The 13287-nt window shown below is 42.1% G+C and overlaps 1 protein-coding gene across 1 annotated transcript in view; it reads left to right on the top strand.

Annotated features, from left to right (window-relative positions):
* The window catches only part of gpc1b (glypican 1b), a 90618-nt gene extending 77634 nt beyond the window's left edge, over nucleotides 1–12984 (top strand). Inside the window, exons 7-10 of the mRNA XM_061838930.1 lie at nucleotides 2882–3010; nucleotides 3293–3426; nucleotides 5125–5300; nucleotides 8936–12984. Coding sequence (XP_061694914.1) covers nucleotides 2882–3010; nucleotides 3293–3426; nucleotides 5125–5300; nucleotides 8936–9141 — 645 coding nt within the window. The 3' untranslated portion in view covers nucleotides 9142–12984. The remainder of the gene's footprint in view (nucleotides 1–2881; nucleotides 3011–3292; nucleotides 3427–5124; nucleotides 5301–8935) is intronic.
* Nucleotides 12985–13287: the final 303 nt, after the last annotated feature.

Consider the following 13287-nt stretch of genomic DNA (forward strand, 5'->3'; position numbering starts at 1 on the left):
TGACGGGTGTGGTCCACCAGTCATGCTCGCAGATATAAAGTTGCGTGAGTGTGTTCTGTTTGTAATCATGAGTGTACGCCTTTAAGAACGGAGGGGGATGGTGTCAGGTAAACTAGGAAGTAGAAAGAGACCGTGTGCTTCTGTGTTGGATGGTTTCAACTGCTTCACTGCGCTGGATCGGTTTTCATGCGCACGGAGAGTTTGCGACAAGTGCGCAATTGTGCAGTGGCACAACCTCGAGGGAACATCGGTCAAGACTACACAAAAAAAAGCGACGTCTTTCAATATCTATGTATTTGTACTTGTAACAAATTTTACACGCGTGATTTTTTGTGCTCAACTGTGCACATTTGCGAGTGCAGCATTTTTTTTTCTGCTCAATATTAGGGATCAGGTATTCAAATTGTCCATTACTGTATGCACGGATACCATAGATATATCTTCTGGGTAGGCGTCATGTCAGCCGTGTGTGTGTGTTAGGGGTGGGGTGCAGCTTTAAGGACAAAAACATTTCTAGGCACTGCAAAATAGATGATGAGCACTAAGGCGGTAGACAGCCAAGCAGCAAGATTTGAGAGCCCCATCGCCCACTTCACTCTGCATTAACAGTGAGTCAGGTTTCTTGGATGGTACGAAATACTGTAGTTGATAATTAGCTGCTGATATTCTGCTCTGGTATTTTGCCATGTTATGTGCTCATATCAGCTTTCATTAATTGATATGAACCGAAACTGTGATCTGCGTCAGCTTAAGTGCCATTTTGGTTAACAGAAATGCACTTTTTCCATATGAACACATTTACAGTTGTCTGTTGTGCAGATGAAACTCTTTTTTGTGTGTGTGTGTGTAGCTCTGCATCTCTATATGGCTTAAGTTGTGTTTTGTTTGATTCCATGTTATTTTTAACTTTTTCGTCGCATATTCAAGGCTGTTCACAGCAGCCGCTATTGATGTTTACACTCGCAGGCGCCAAACAGTTGCATGAGCTCCATTCCGATACGCTTTGTAAATGAAAGTGAATGTTTATATCTTTCTTTACAGTATAATTAAATGTGTCATTAGGGGAATTAACCAATGCTTTGTTTAATGCTCACTAGATGATCATAGTTGTGATTATTCATTTGTTTTTGTTTATTTTGTGTTGTAATACAGGACATAATTTAATCTGGTGTTGTTGTCACGTTGTGATGACGACGTCCCATTTTAGTGAAACATATGCTACATTCAAGAAAAGTTTGAATTTGAGCAAAATTTGATTAAAATTAATAATTTTTCACTACTGCAAGATGGAATTGCATTATCAATTATCCATGCTCTGATTCTGCAAATACTCAAATGTAAGTACATGTATTTGCACTCCACCTACAAAATTATTTTTTTTCGATGGGTCCCATGTATGCCTTATGTGACTGTAATTAGTTACCTGAATCATCTCATAAAATAAAGAAAACCATGTAGGAGTTATCAAATTTTTTTTCTGAAGTATAACTGTAATATATATTTATAATATTGGCATTATTTAAGAAACCGCAGTGATAAAGTGGTTTGCTGCATCTTACTTCTCAGGGTCTGGGTTTGAATCTCAGCTCCTACTTTTATGGCATTTGTATGTTCTCATAATTCAAAGACGTCGATGTTAGCTGAAGACTTGAAATTAATCAAAGGTGTGAATCTGAGTTGAATGTATTTTTTTTTTGTCTATAGGTGCCTCGCGAATCCCTATATCTTAACTTTTTGCTGTTGACTAAAACCATTTGAGTTTGACAGGAAATCCCAAGTCCAGCTTTTATTTTCACGCAGTTTCCATGTGGATCTGATGCCTGCCATAGGAGAAAGCGTTCTATTTAAACGCACCTTTTTTTTTTTACATTTGTGAATATTGTGTCATTCACTTCAGGACACGATGCACATTGCAGGCTGGTGCACAACCTCTGACCTGGATGGTTGTCACAGACTGTGCCATCCGGGCTGCGGTTGATCTTTTGTGACTTCACATTAATGCGCACGGTGTACTGCGGAGTATTATGGTAGATTACTTCCTCGTTACATAACCCGATGACTTCCACGTGATGGCGTATGTTGTTTTGTTTACACCCTCTTCCCTAAAAGCAAACCGCGGAGACACCGCAGTATGTCACGGATGCGTTCACGTGCCTGAAAGTCATTTGCTGGGCTTTGTTTTAACACCCCATTTCCCCTCGTGACAGTTGAATCTACGATGAACCTCAGTTAGGCCAAGGGGAGACGCCTGCCTGCAGGCTTAAAACAGGATTATCAATTTTTCGATACGGGTGAAAGTTCAAATACTGGAAGTTATTGTAGAAGGCGCCACTGGATGGCAGATTGATTGGAGTCCTCCGGTACTTCCAGGGCTTCATCTGTACTGCGCCCACGGGGAACTTTTGTTTCTCAACTGTCGTCTGATTCACTCATGCAAATAAGCGATGCTAGTTATTTTGATGTACCGCTAACTCAAACATTTTGCGCGCTCTCTGTGCCGCATTTTTTTTTTTTTTTACTATTAAAGGATACCCAGTGCAGTTCCGTAATTGGATGTCAGTGTCAGTTTGTTACTAAGAGACAAACATCTGAAGCCATACAGAATGCAGCACCATATGTTTAAAGTGAGCAATATGTAATCATATACCTTCAAACAGCTGCTTCACAATCTGAGGTCGGCAGTCTGGCAGTGAATGAGTCAAAAATGCAAAACACTAACATGCAATGTAAAAGTAGTAGATTTTTACAGTCTAATTCAACTTTTTCTATCCTCTCAGTGTGGCCCTTGTGCGACTTAATAGAACTCCACCTTATTAACTTTTATCAAAACGTTCTCTCTCCATTTCTGCTTTTTCCTCTTTGTTTCTTTATCACATCTCAGTTGCTCCTGGCGTGCGGCCCGCTCCGAGAAAAATCAGTCGGCGGCGCAGAAGCCGACGTCTTCCCGAAGAACGAAAAGGTTACAGTTGAGGAGAGGTCGGCGAGCAGCGCGAATAAACTTGGCCGACTGGTGAGCTGCGAAATATTACAGAGATTGCTCTCCGATGACAGAGTCTGGCCAATATCTTGGCATGTTTTATCAAGCAGAAAGTACTGCTCAGCACAGACAATTAAATCCTTTTAATGTCCGTTTCACCTTTCCACTCATGAGGTCATTTAATAGGAATGATTGTTTGGGTGGATGAATAAAGCACACGACTTAGTCATTTAGAGGACAGCACTTGTTCCCGTCGCGACGGGAATTTGGGGACAAATTCGGAAAGAACATCTGCCGTCCTGCGTTGTGCTCCAGGTGTCTGATGTAACCATGAAGCTGAGGGACATGCAGCCATATTGGATTTCTCTGCCGAAAATGCTGTGCAGCGACCGAGTGGCCACCGGTGCGGGCTCGGAAGATAGGTGCTGGAACGGAATGACCCGCGCCAGGTAGGGAATAGAGTGAAACTCTTTTCGTATGAATTTGCCTGAAGCTAAAATCTTGCTCTCTACTGCCAAATGGGATTTAGTGGGTTTGCAAGAACCCTTAAACCCTTTCAAATTGAAGGTGGCCCAGCTATCAATGAGGTAAAGTAGTAGCCTGCTCGACAGTGTTTCTGTTCAACTTATCAGATCAAAATGAATCATGTAAGACTACAAGATTGGATCCCCTCGGGGCTCAGAATGGTGGGCTTTCAATCTTTTTTTAATGTGCACTATCTGTTAAAAAAATGGTACATTTTTCACTGCACTACACAGTGGAACATAGTTGAATCTCGACAATCGTTTCATGTCAAATTTCCTACAAGAACTCCTGGAAAGTGATTTAATTTCGAGTGAAAAGTGTTGCCTTCGTAGACTGTAAAAACCTATTCAAGTACAGTGCTGCCCTGAGATGAAAGTGAGTTAACAGCTGAGTTCTTCGAGATAAGAGTCAAATATTATTAGTATTATTTTTTCTTTCATTTTTCTTACGAGCGCTGTATGATGCCATTGAGCTCAACGCACTGCAACTAGTGAATAATTCTTGAAAAAATAGTTTTAATGTCACCCCAAATGAAAGTTTAAAGACAAACTTAGCATAAAGCAACGAGTATTTTGAATTTTTTAAGTAACCAAAAAGCTGTGCCTTTCATCAGCTTGGTGAGATGCAACGCAAAACACCATTGCGGGCTAACATATAGCGTGACTGCTGCAGTGTTATAATGCTTTAACCAACAGACAATGGAACATAATCGCTGCATCAACACGTAAACAGATAATAGAACAATACTCACGGGCGTATAGTCTTTATCCTCTGCAAAAAAAAAAAAAAATTGTGAAAATGTTTGTGTAAGACGAATGATATTTTGAGACTGTAATTCAAACAGTTGCAAAATTCCACAGTAACTACCGTAATTTCCGGCCTACAGAGCGCACCTGGTTACAAGCCTCACCGAGTACATTTGTAAAGGAAATTCCATTTGCTACATACATACGCCGCAGCTGTTTGAAAACTGCAAGTGCCCACATTGAAGCCCACATTGAAGACGGTACACAGAATAGCGTGTTGCTGCTGTGTGACTGACATGTCTCAGTGATATTTATACTGGTAAGTTTTATTTTAACCAGCCCTGTTAGTGTTAGCGCGGTTCTAGTGCTAGTGCTAATGCTAGCACTGCGCTAATGCGAGCGCCGCGCTTGCGCCAATGCTAACAGGGCCGTCTAAAATAAATCTTAGCAGTAAATATCACTGAGACACGCCAGTAACACAGCAGCGCTTAAAGGGCCGGTAATAATCACTTCCTCGGCTCATATATTCCACCGGTCTCATTCTTACCTTTGACGCTCGAGTGCCCCATTGTGGCCATTAGAAAAAAATCCACTTATTAGCCGGTTCACCGCATAAACCGCAGGGTTTAAAGCGTGTGAAAAAATTACGGTAATATTGTTGCAGCTTATGAGTCACTGATCGTAGTTGTGAAATGGTAAATGAAGGGCACTTTTATAATACTCTCGCTACAACATCACAGGTCCCAAAGCTCTTTAGATCACTGGTACCCACCCTTAATGACTTAAAAAAAACAAACGATGCTCCAACGGGTTTTGAAGTGAATTTGTCTCCAGAAAACTCATGTTTACGCTAATAAACGTATTACTATGTGCCAGGTATCTCCCTGAGGTCATTGGCGACGGCCTGGCGAGCCAGATCAACAACCCCGAAGTGGAAATCGACATCACCAAGCCGGACATGGCAATAAGGCAGCAGATCATGCAGCTGAAGATCATGACGCACCGCCTGAAGAATGCGCTCAACGGAAACGACGTGGACTTCCAGGACACCAGTGAGTAGACTAGCGTCCAATGTGCAATGTATTTCGCAACTGCCACAGAAGCATACAGGCGAATATTCCTATCTACATCGGAAGACACAGTATAAGAAGATCCAGTATTGAGGTTTCTGCGTTTACCAAAATAACTCCAAATGCACGGTTAAAGATGACCGCAATGTATCCCATTGTGGATGAAGTAAATTATACTTCACAAAACCTTCAAAGGTTTTGGCAAAAAGTCTCATAAATCTGTCAAAGTGGGAAATGCAGTCAGGGAACAAGAGTACGAAACCTATAAAAAGCTCAGAAAAGCTCCATGACGTGTGACAAAGGATATATTTCAAATCCGAGCTCCAAATTGTCCTTTTGGAAGCGACAGATTTTCCCAAGGTTCTTTGCCAAGCCTGCAAGCCTGTAAGGATTCTTCCGGGATCCTCCGCAGTAGCATCGTTCGCATCTTCAAAAAAGGATCCCTAGCGCAGCTAGAAAGCGTTGGCCCCACAGTTCTCCCTATGTGTAGTTTGCATGTTCTCTCCATGCCTGCGTGGGTTTTCTCCAGTCACTCCGATTTCCTCTCACATCCCAAAAACATGCAACATTAGTTGGACAATCTAAATTGCCCCAAGGTGTGATTGTGAGTGCGACTGGTGTCCTGCAATTGGCTGGCAACCAGTTCAGGGTGTACCCTGCCTCCTGCCCGTTGACAGCTGGGATAGGCTTCAGCACTCCCGCGACCCTCGTGAGGATAAGCAGCTAAGAAAATGGATGGATGGATAAATAAAAAATTGGGCCGGGGAGAATGAAAGCTGAGGCAGGAAGAGCTAAATGACAATACGAAGCTACTATTAAAGTGACACTTTGATCAGAAACCATTACTGCACTGAACGGGGTGTGCAACAAGGCACTATTGTTGGCCCGCATCAGCTCGGACTTTGTTTGCTAGACTTTTGTTTCCAGTTATCTCGCTGCTATATCTGAACAGGAGGTTCAGCAACTAAAACAGGACAGAAATTGAATGCATCTGAGCGTCCCAACAGCACCCACAGGACAATTGCACACTCAGCGGCAGGCCTGAGGTCTGGTCAAATGGCCTTGGTGGATTACTTGCAGCCAAAAAAAATACATTCTTTCGGTGTGTTGAAACACGTGAAAAATGAGACAGAAAATTGCAGAAGGTGCTTCGTATTTTTCTGGATTTCTGCTTGAGAACTCTCTTGAAACTGACTGAAAGTGTGATACCGGCTGTTCTTTGAGTGTTTCTTACTTAAAGAAGTTTGGCAACAAAAAACATTGCGATGCACCAGAGTCTTCAACATCCTGTGAGTCAGACGAGTGGCTACAATGTAATCAGATGAAGTCGGATCACGAGATAATTTGAGTTGTTTGATAGAGAAAGAACTACATTACGGCGGTACCTTCACTGAAATGCTTAATTTGCTGCATGACCAAGTTGGGAAGGCAATCGAAACAGATGTGCCATCATTGGATTCGAAACCAAAAGTTTTGTAACATGTTTTTTTAATGAGAAATATAGCACACGACAGTATTGCTATAGTTCCCCTTCTTGTACATAAAGGGAGCTAACATACGTTGTAAACTAACCCTAACCTTAAAACAAAAGTTGATAAAAAAGATATACTCATATATGTACGTTCGCTGTGTTCGTCTTTCTGAGACGTCCATAGCGAACATGAACACTCGGCGACAAGTTGTCGAATGGCACATGTTGAAGCATGGACGGGGATGTTTCAGAACGGCCAGAAGTTTACAAAATATACGCGCATGCGCATTACTCACAAAGAGACTTTCCAGCACCGAGAGCGCTCAGACCGTCACACCGGGACCTCAGAACTGTGAGGCCAAGGCTTTTCCAGCTGATCCACCGTGCCGCCCGTCCTAGAACCCATTATGTAAAATTATCCGTATATCTCTGTTGATAACCATACTGCATACATCATTATAGCTTTTTGTTAAAGAATCAACAGGTCCATGTTTCACACATTTGAGATGAGCAGAATTTCTACAAAGTCCCAAAAGTCACTATCCACATTTTTTTTTGTTTCCATTTCATTTCAAGTATCATTTGGACAGCGGTGAAGCTTGTCTGCATTTGACAACTCGGGCTTTACACATTTTGAAAGCACATCATCGCATTTTGCGTGCTAGCAGATGTAGCGACGTGAGAGCCGTAAAGCTTCACTGCAGTCAGGGACAGAAAAAAAACTTCTTTCCAGGTGGCAGTTTCTCAACGCTACTCCCATGTCAGTTGGCCACCCAGAGACAAGAGAATTGTACGCTTACAAAAACTGCAAAAGCCAAGTTGTCAATGCTAATGACCGAATATCTGTCAGAATGAAACCTGAAGTGAAAGTGGACAGTGACTTTTGGGACACCGTCTATATATATCATTTTTGTGACATTTTTGTTTTTTTTCTCAAGGGGTTAGAAAACACTGTACTAGATGTCGGAAATGTGTCCTTAAAGGTCAAGTGTCATGAAATGGATGATTTTTGGTTTGTTATTAATGAAAAAACGGCAGCCGGTTTGGACCCATCGGTTTTTTCACCACAGAACGTGATTTTGACGTATACGGCTTTTTGTAATTCCCACCATGAAAATCCTCTCAAGGAATTTGTTTTCGACAAGAAGCAGGAAGTGACGTTGTAGGCAGTATCATGACTGCTATTAGCTTTACCTGCGGGAAGATAGCGTGTTGTTCCTTTGTGTTAGCCAAAATGCTGGCTCGTTGCATTGCTGGATATTGCTCAAACACTCGGTCGGGAGGATGGTTTACCCTCCATATGTTTCCAAAAGATCCATTTCGTTGTGAAAAATGGATTGCACGAGTCTAAAGGACAAGAGCTTTGTAGGTTCCAAATGACAGGTACGTGTGTATACAGCTGCTGAAGAAAACAATAGTTGGGGTGGGGGGCGTAATCCGGAACTCAGGGGTGCTAAATGTGTCGATGTGCGCAACGGAAGGCTTCCGTGCAGCAGCCACTGAAGAACGGCCTCCGCAGGCCTTATGAATCTCCACCGGCCTTGTCGACAATGCCGAGCCGGCTGTGGTAGCTCATCTCCGCCGCGGAAGTGGATCGGACGGGGAGGCGATTTGGCCGCAGCGTCGTCATCGCTCGTGGGTGGCGTTGTTTTTGTCACCGCCGCACGGAGGTGCATCGGGGGGAGGTGGTTTGGATGTGATCCGCATATCATTTAAACATGGCTCGAAACAATAGAGTAATATTGCCCCGACTGTGAGATGTTCTCTTCTTTGAAAGAAGCTTCCGTATCAGAAGGGGCGTGTTTGTCTCCCACAGTAGGGGCCACAGCGTGTTTTCAATGACGAATGTCTGGGGTGACATCACGGGCAGGAGATGCAGCCAATATGGCGACCATTTCGATTTCGTATGACACTTCTGCAACTTTGTGCATGGATGACGCGCTCTCCCCTTGTATTTATTTTTTCGGATAGACATTGAAGTGAACTTTATATGTATTTTTCATTTCAATGTCTATTTTCGAATGTTTATAGGGATGACACTTGACCTTTAAATGCACTCACTATATTTGATGAATTGTAACATACATTGACAACATAGAATGCTTCCATGTTGCACAAGACTCACGTTGTGACCTCACGTTTGCAGGTGATGATTCCAGCGGTTCCGGAAGCGGCGCCATTTGCACCGACGAAGTCTGTTCCCGGGGCCCCCGCCTCATGGCTCCCGTCACCGAGCGACCCGTGTACCCCTACCCCCCTGAAAACAAGAAGGTGGTGAAAAACTCGGTCAGTCAGAACCTCCCCTGCGTCGTCACTTGTCTCCTTTCGCTGCTGGTTCTGCTGCTGCGATAATTGCCAGCGGGGGAGAGCGGCCAGCTGGGACTGAGGTCGGGACTGGGTTCGGGCTTCGTGAGGGTTCTAAATGGTGGGGGAGGAGACCAGAGGTTTGGGTGTTAGTTACTCTGCCAAAACTTCACTTCATATAAAGAACTTGGACGGACTTTCTTTTTGGGTTCGGATGAGAAGAAAAAAAAAAAACAGAATTACAAGTATTCAAAAATGCGCTCTTGTCTTTCATCTCTCGCTATAATATGACACTGTTAGAGCTGATTGTGTTATGTTTTAATGTTTTTTCTGGTGTTTGGGATAATTGGAGATCCGATGTGTACCTATAAGACGTGTAACACTAACACTTCATAGGGAGAGGAAGACGCTGTCTTTAATTCATTTCTTAGTCCTCTTTTAATGGCACTTAGTAATTTTGACGGGATTATTTATTTGTCGATGCCAGAGTGGTTTAATCACTCCCTAATATAATATCAAAGTTCAATTTGGATCCATTTTTAGGCAAACTAACCCGGACGGCGCGACCGATAGATGTACCAAGCCTCGAAATCAGCACTTTTTGGGACTGTGTCAGAGGTTCTAATCGCTACGATTCATACTGGCGTGATTATTCAAAGTGGGGAGAAACCGGATCTCCCCCATGGCCCGACCATCCCGATGTAAAGACCCCCCCACCCTTGAGTCAGGTCTCAAATGACAGTCCGTCCCCCCCTACCTCCCACATCCCCTGTCCTCACAGGCTTTCCAGGTCAGAATTTAGATTATCGGAACAGAAGCGGGCTCGTGCGGTCGGGTTGCCGCGAGGCAGAACCACAAAGTGCAGCCGTGCAAAGAGCCGCCGCTACTGTAACTTCACCTTTGAAATTGCACAAATGTCGCACAGCCGCGTCGTTCAATACCGACGGAGGCCACAAAACAGGACGAGGGAGGCGAAGTTATTTATTTGATTTGAAAAACTGCGAATTACCTTTTTATTATCATTCTCCCTCAATTCTCATGAAGTCCATCTTTTGTTCTTTTATGCAGCAATCAAGACGAAGCACGCCCTTGTGTCAACACTTACTGGGAGTACACTAAAGGGGGGGGTGTTAAGAAATATAATCCATATTGCTCTGTAAACACTTCGTAAAGACGTGGGCGGGGGGGGGCAGATTTTAACAATGTTTCTGGATTATTCAAAAACAAATCAAAAGGCTCCCGCAATGAGTTAGTAAAATGGCGTCAAAGCACCGCTTTTGTCTGAATGAACCCCCTCAGCTCACTTCAACATAGTTCGTTGGCATTGAGATGCTTTCTTGAGGTTTTTCAGCACATAACAGAACCGAGGTTCCCCGCGCAAAATATGCAAACTAAGTGAATTTGCCAACAAATACGCATGCGTTCACTGTTTCCTAATAACGGAATGCAACGCTGAAAGATGGGGGACACAAAATGGAGGATGCGTTTATTTTGTTTTGTTTTTTTAAGTGCACCGTTTTTTCAGCAGCACACTTGGACAATCCACTGTTACTAGACGTGAGACAAAAAAAAAAAATTGGGATTATTTTTTTCCTTTTTTTTGATAGATGGACTCTTTGTCGTACCAATGCTTAGAATTCGATAAGCGGCGCCGTCCGGTGCGAATGTGCCAACTTTTCACTTGCCTTCGCCAAACATCTTGCTGTTGTGAACTTGTCATTCTCTCATCTTACATTTTAAAAGCACGAAATTCGACATATTCATTAGACAAATGTTACACGCGTCCGTTGCGCGTGGGAGAAGCACACGAGGCCGCAACAGACCAGCGCCCCCTGGCCCGGAAAACTGCTCGGAAGACGGTAATCGGTCATCCAACGCGGTCGCGTTGAGGTCAGAACTAACAGTCGTCTCTCGCAATATCACTTCTTAATCCGACATCCACTTTGTCACTTCATATCTCTGATATTTTTTGTACCACAAGATTTTGCGGTGTCCAGTAGCAATAAGCGCCACCCGGGAGGAAAAGAGTGCATCCAAAGTTTGGCAGCATTTCACACTTTAAAAAAAAAGAATCTAGCATGTAATTTGTCCACTCCGAAACAGAACTGGCTAACATAAGTGCCCGTCCTGCTAGCTAATTTAAAATAGCCTCCCACAATAAGTCAGGAAAAAATTGTAAACCCTCCACAAGGATCCGATTCAGACACTTTTACGTGGTTTATTGAACAAACAATAAAATAAACGGAAAGCAGGTACATGCAACAGACCAGAACCCGCCTTTTAAAGCCACACACATTCAAAGTCACGGATACTGCAGTGGAGAACATGATGTTGGTGACCCCAAGTGGATAAAAATAATACCTGCATCTCACGTATATTTTGGTTACATTTGCAAATGCCATCAAGACGTGTTGCTATAACAGAGGAATAATAACCAAAAAGCAGCCATTTTGTTTTCTGTTTGTGTGAAAAGAACGACGACAAAAAAATGCACCTGTGTCTATGATACTCCACATCTATGTTAAGACGTTGGGAGTTGTGCCAAAAGTTGAACAAGCACATTTTTTTTAATGATAGCTCTGAAAATGGGATGTTGTCACGCGTGTTTGTGTCGCGGAGATGTTTGTGCGTGTTTGCATCTTTTAAACGACTTCCTCCTTCAACTGCCTTTGTCACTTTGTCCGGTGTCGGGTTCAAGTCGGACATTAAAACGTTTGTGAATAAAAATTAAAAGTGGGGGGAAAAAAGAGAAGGAAAATACCACAGGGGATTGATTTTCACAGCCCTCAAGATGAATACGAATGTGAAATTACACATTTTGTCCTTGTAATGAATGCGAAGGGACTCCAGCTGTGATGGTGACATTCCAATTCCGATACCACTTCCATCTTTATACTTGCAGCTTCAATTCCTCACCCGTTTCTTTCAGTCTTTGCCTCCTTTTCGCTTTTTATTCTACTCAAATCTATACCCCCATACCCTCCCTGCCTTTTTTTTTTTTAAATGAAAACCTGCACTTTTTACGTAGCCAATCAGTGTAGTTGTCTGGACGAAGGCGGGAGGCGATCGATATGCAAAGTCAACACCCTCCATAAATGGCTTATTGATTTAAGGATGAGCGTATGCAAATGAGCTCAGCCCGCGAGACATCTAGATGGTGAAAACGCAAAACGAGACCAAGGTTTTGTTCTTTAGCGCTAATCTTTGATGGCGGGGAAATGCCTAATTTTGGCGGATGTGGGTTCAAATGACCTTAAAGCGCCGCCGAGCCCAATTTGGAGGGACAAGAAACATCACCAACATGTTTGGCTTTCTTTGTTTTTATTTACCTTTTTGGTTCGGTTGTTATGGGAAAACTGCAGTGGGGAGGAGTGACAGAAAAGAGGTTGGAAAAAAAGAACAAATGCAGATGTCTTATTTGCCGTTGTATCGAAATCTTCAAAATTGTCAACTATAAACATTATAAGATTTTCAAATTTGTTGTCGTGTTTCTTCTATGGCATGATAATATACAGTGTGTGTGTGTGTGTGGGGGGTGGGCTTTTTAAGGCCCACATTTCATTTTTAAAATGGACAGATGGGCCAAATAATTCATACTGTAGACTAGGTTATTTTTTTTAAATGATTAGGTAAAACTGTTAGATGGTTTATTTTAATAATAGAATAATTCGCTCATTTTAAAATTTGACATGTAGTTTAACTTTCCATCCATTCAAATTTTTTGTCCTCTTTTCTGGGTGTAATAAGTGAATATGTACTGTATGAGTTGTTTTACTAATAATGTATTTTATTCTTTATAATGACTCCAATAAGACACTCTAAGATGAATGACTAACTGTAGTTTAGAAACAACTTCATTTCATGCAGCAAATAAAAATAAAATACTGCTATTATAATTTATTATGCTATTTTTGTGTTTAATATTGCAATGTACAAATAAATTACAAAAAGTGAAATGTAAAATGCAAATGAAAAACAAGTAATTCATTTTCATTTTTAACTCATTTTTATTATGTATTATGATTAACGTTTTTCAATCAGTAATGTTCAGTACATGTTTAAAATTGTTCAAGAATTTAATTCCATAAAAAAGAATACAATTCAATCAAACTTAGTGAGGATGAGCGGTATGGGAAATGAATAGGTAATTATTTTTAATTATGTAATTCTTATCAATCATTTTTTAAATCATAT

This window comes from Syngnathoides biaculeatus, chromosome 13, assembly GCF_019802595.1.
Source record: "Syngnathoides biaculeatus isolate LvHL_M chromosome 13, ASM1980259v1, whole genome shotgun sequence".
Lineage (NCBI taxonomy): Eukaryota > Metazoa > Chordata > Actinopteri > Syngnathiformes > Syngnathidae > Syngnathoides > Syngnathoides biaculeatus.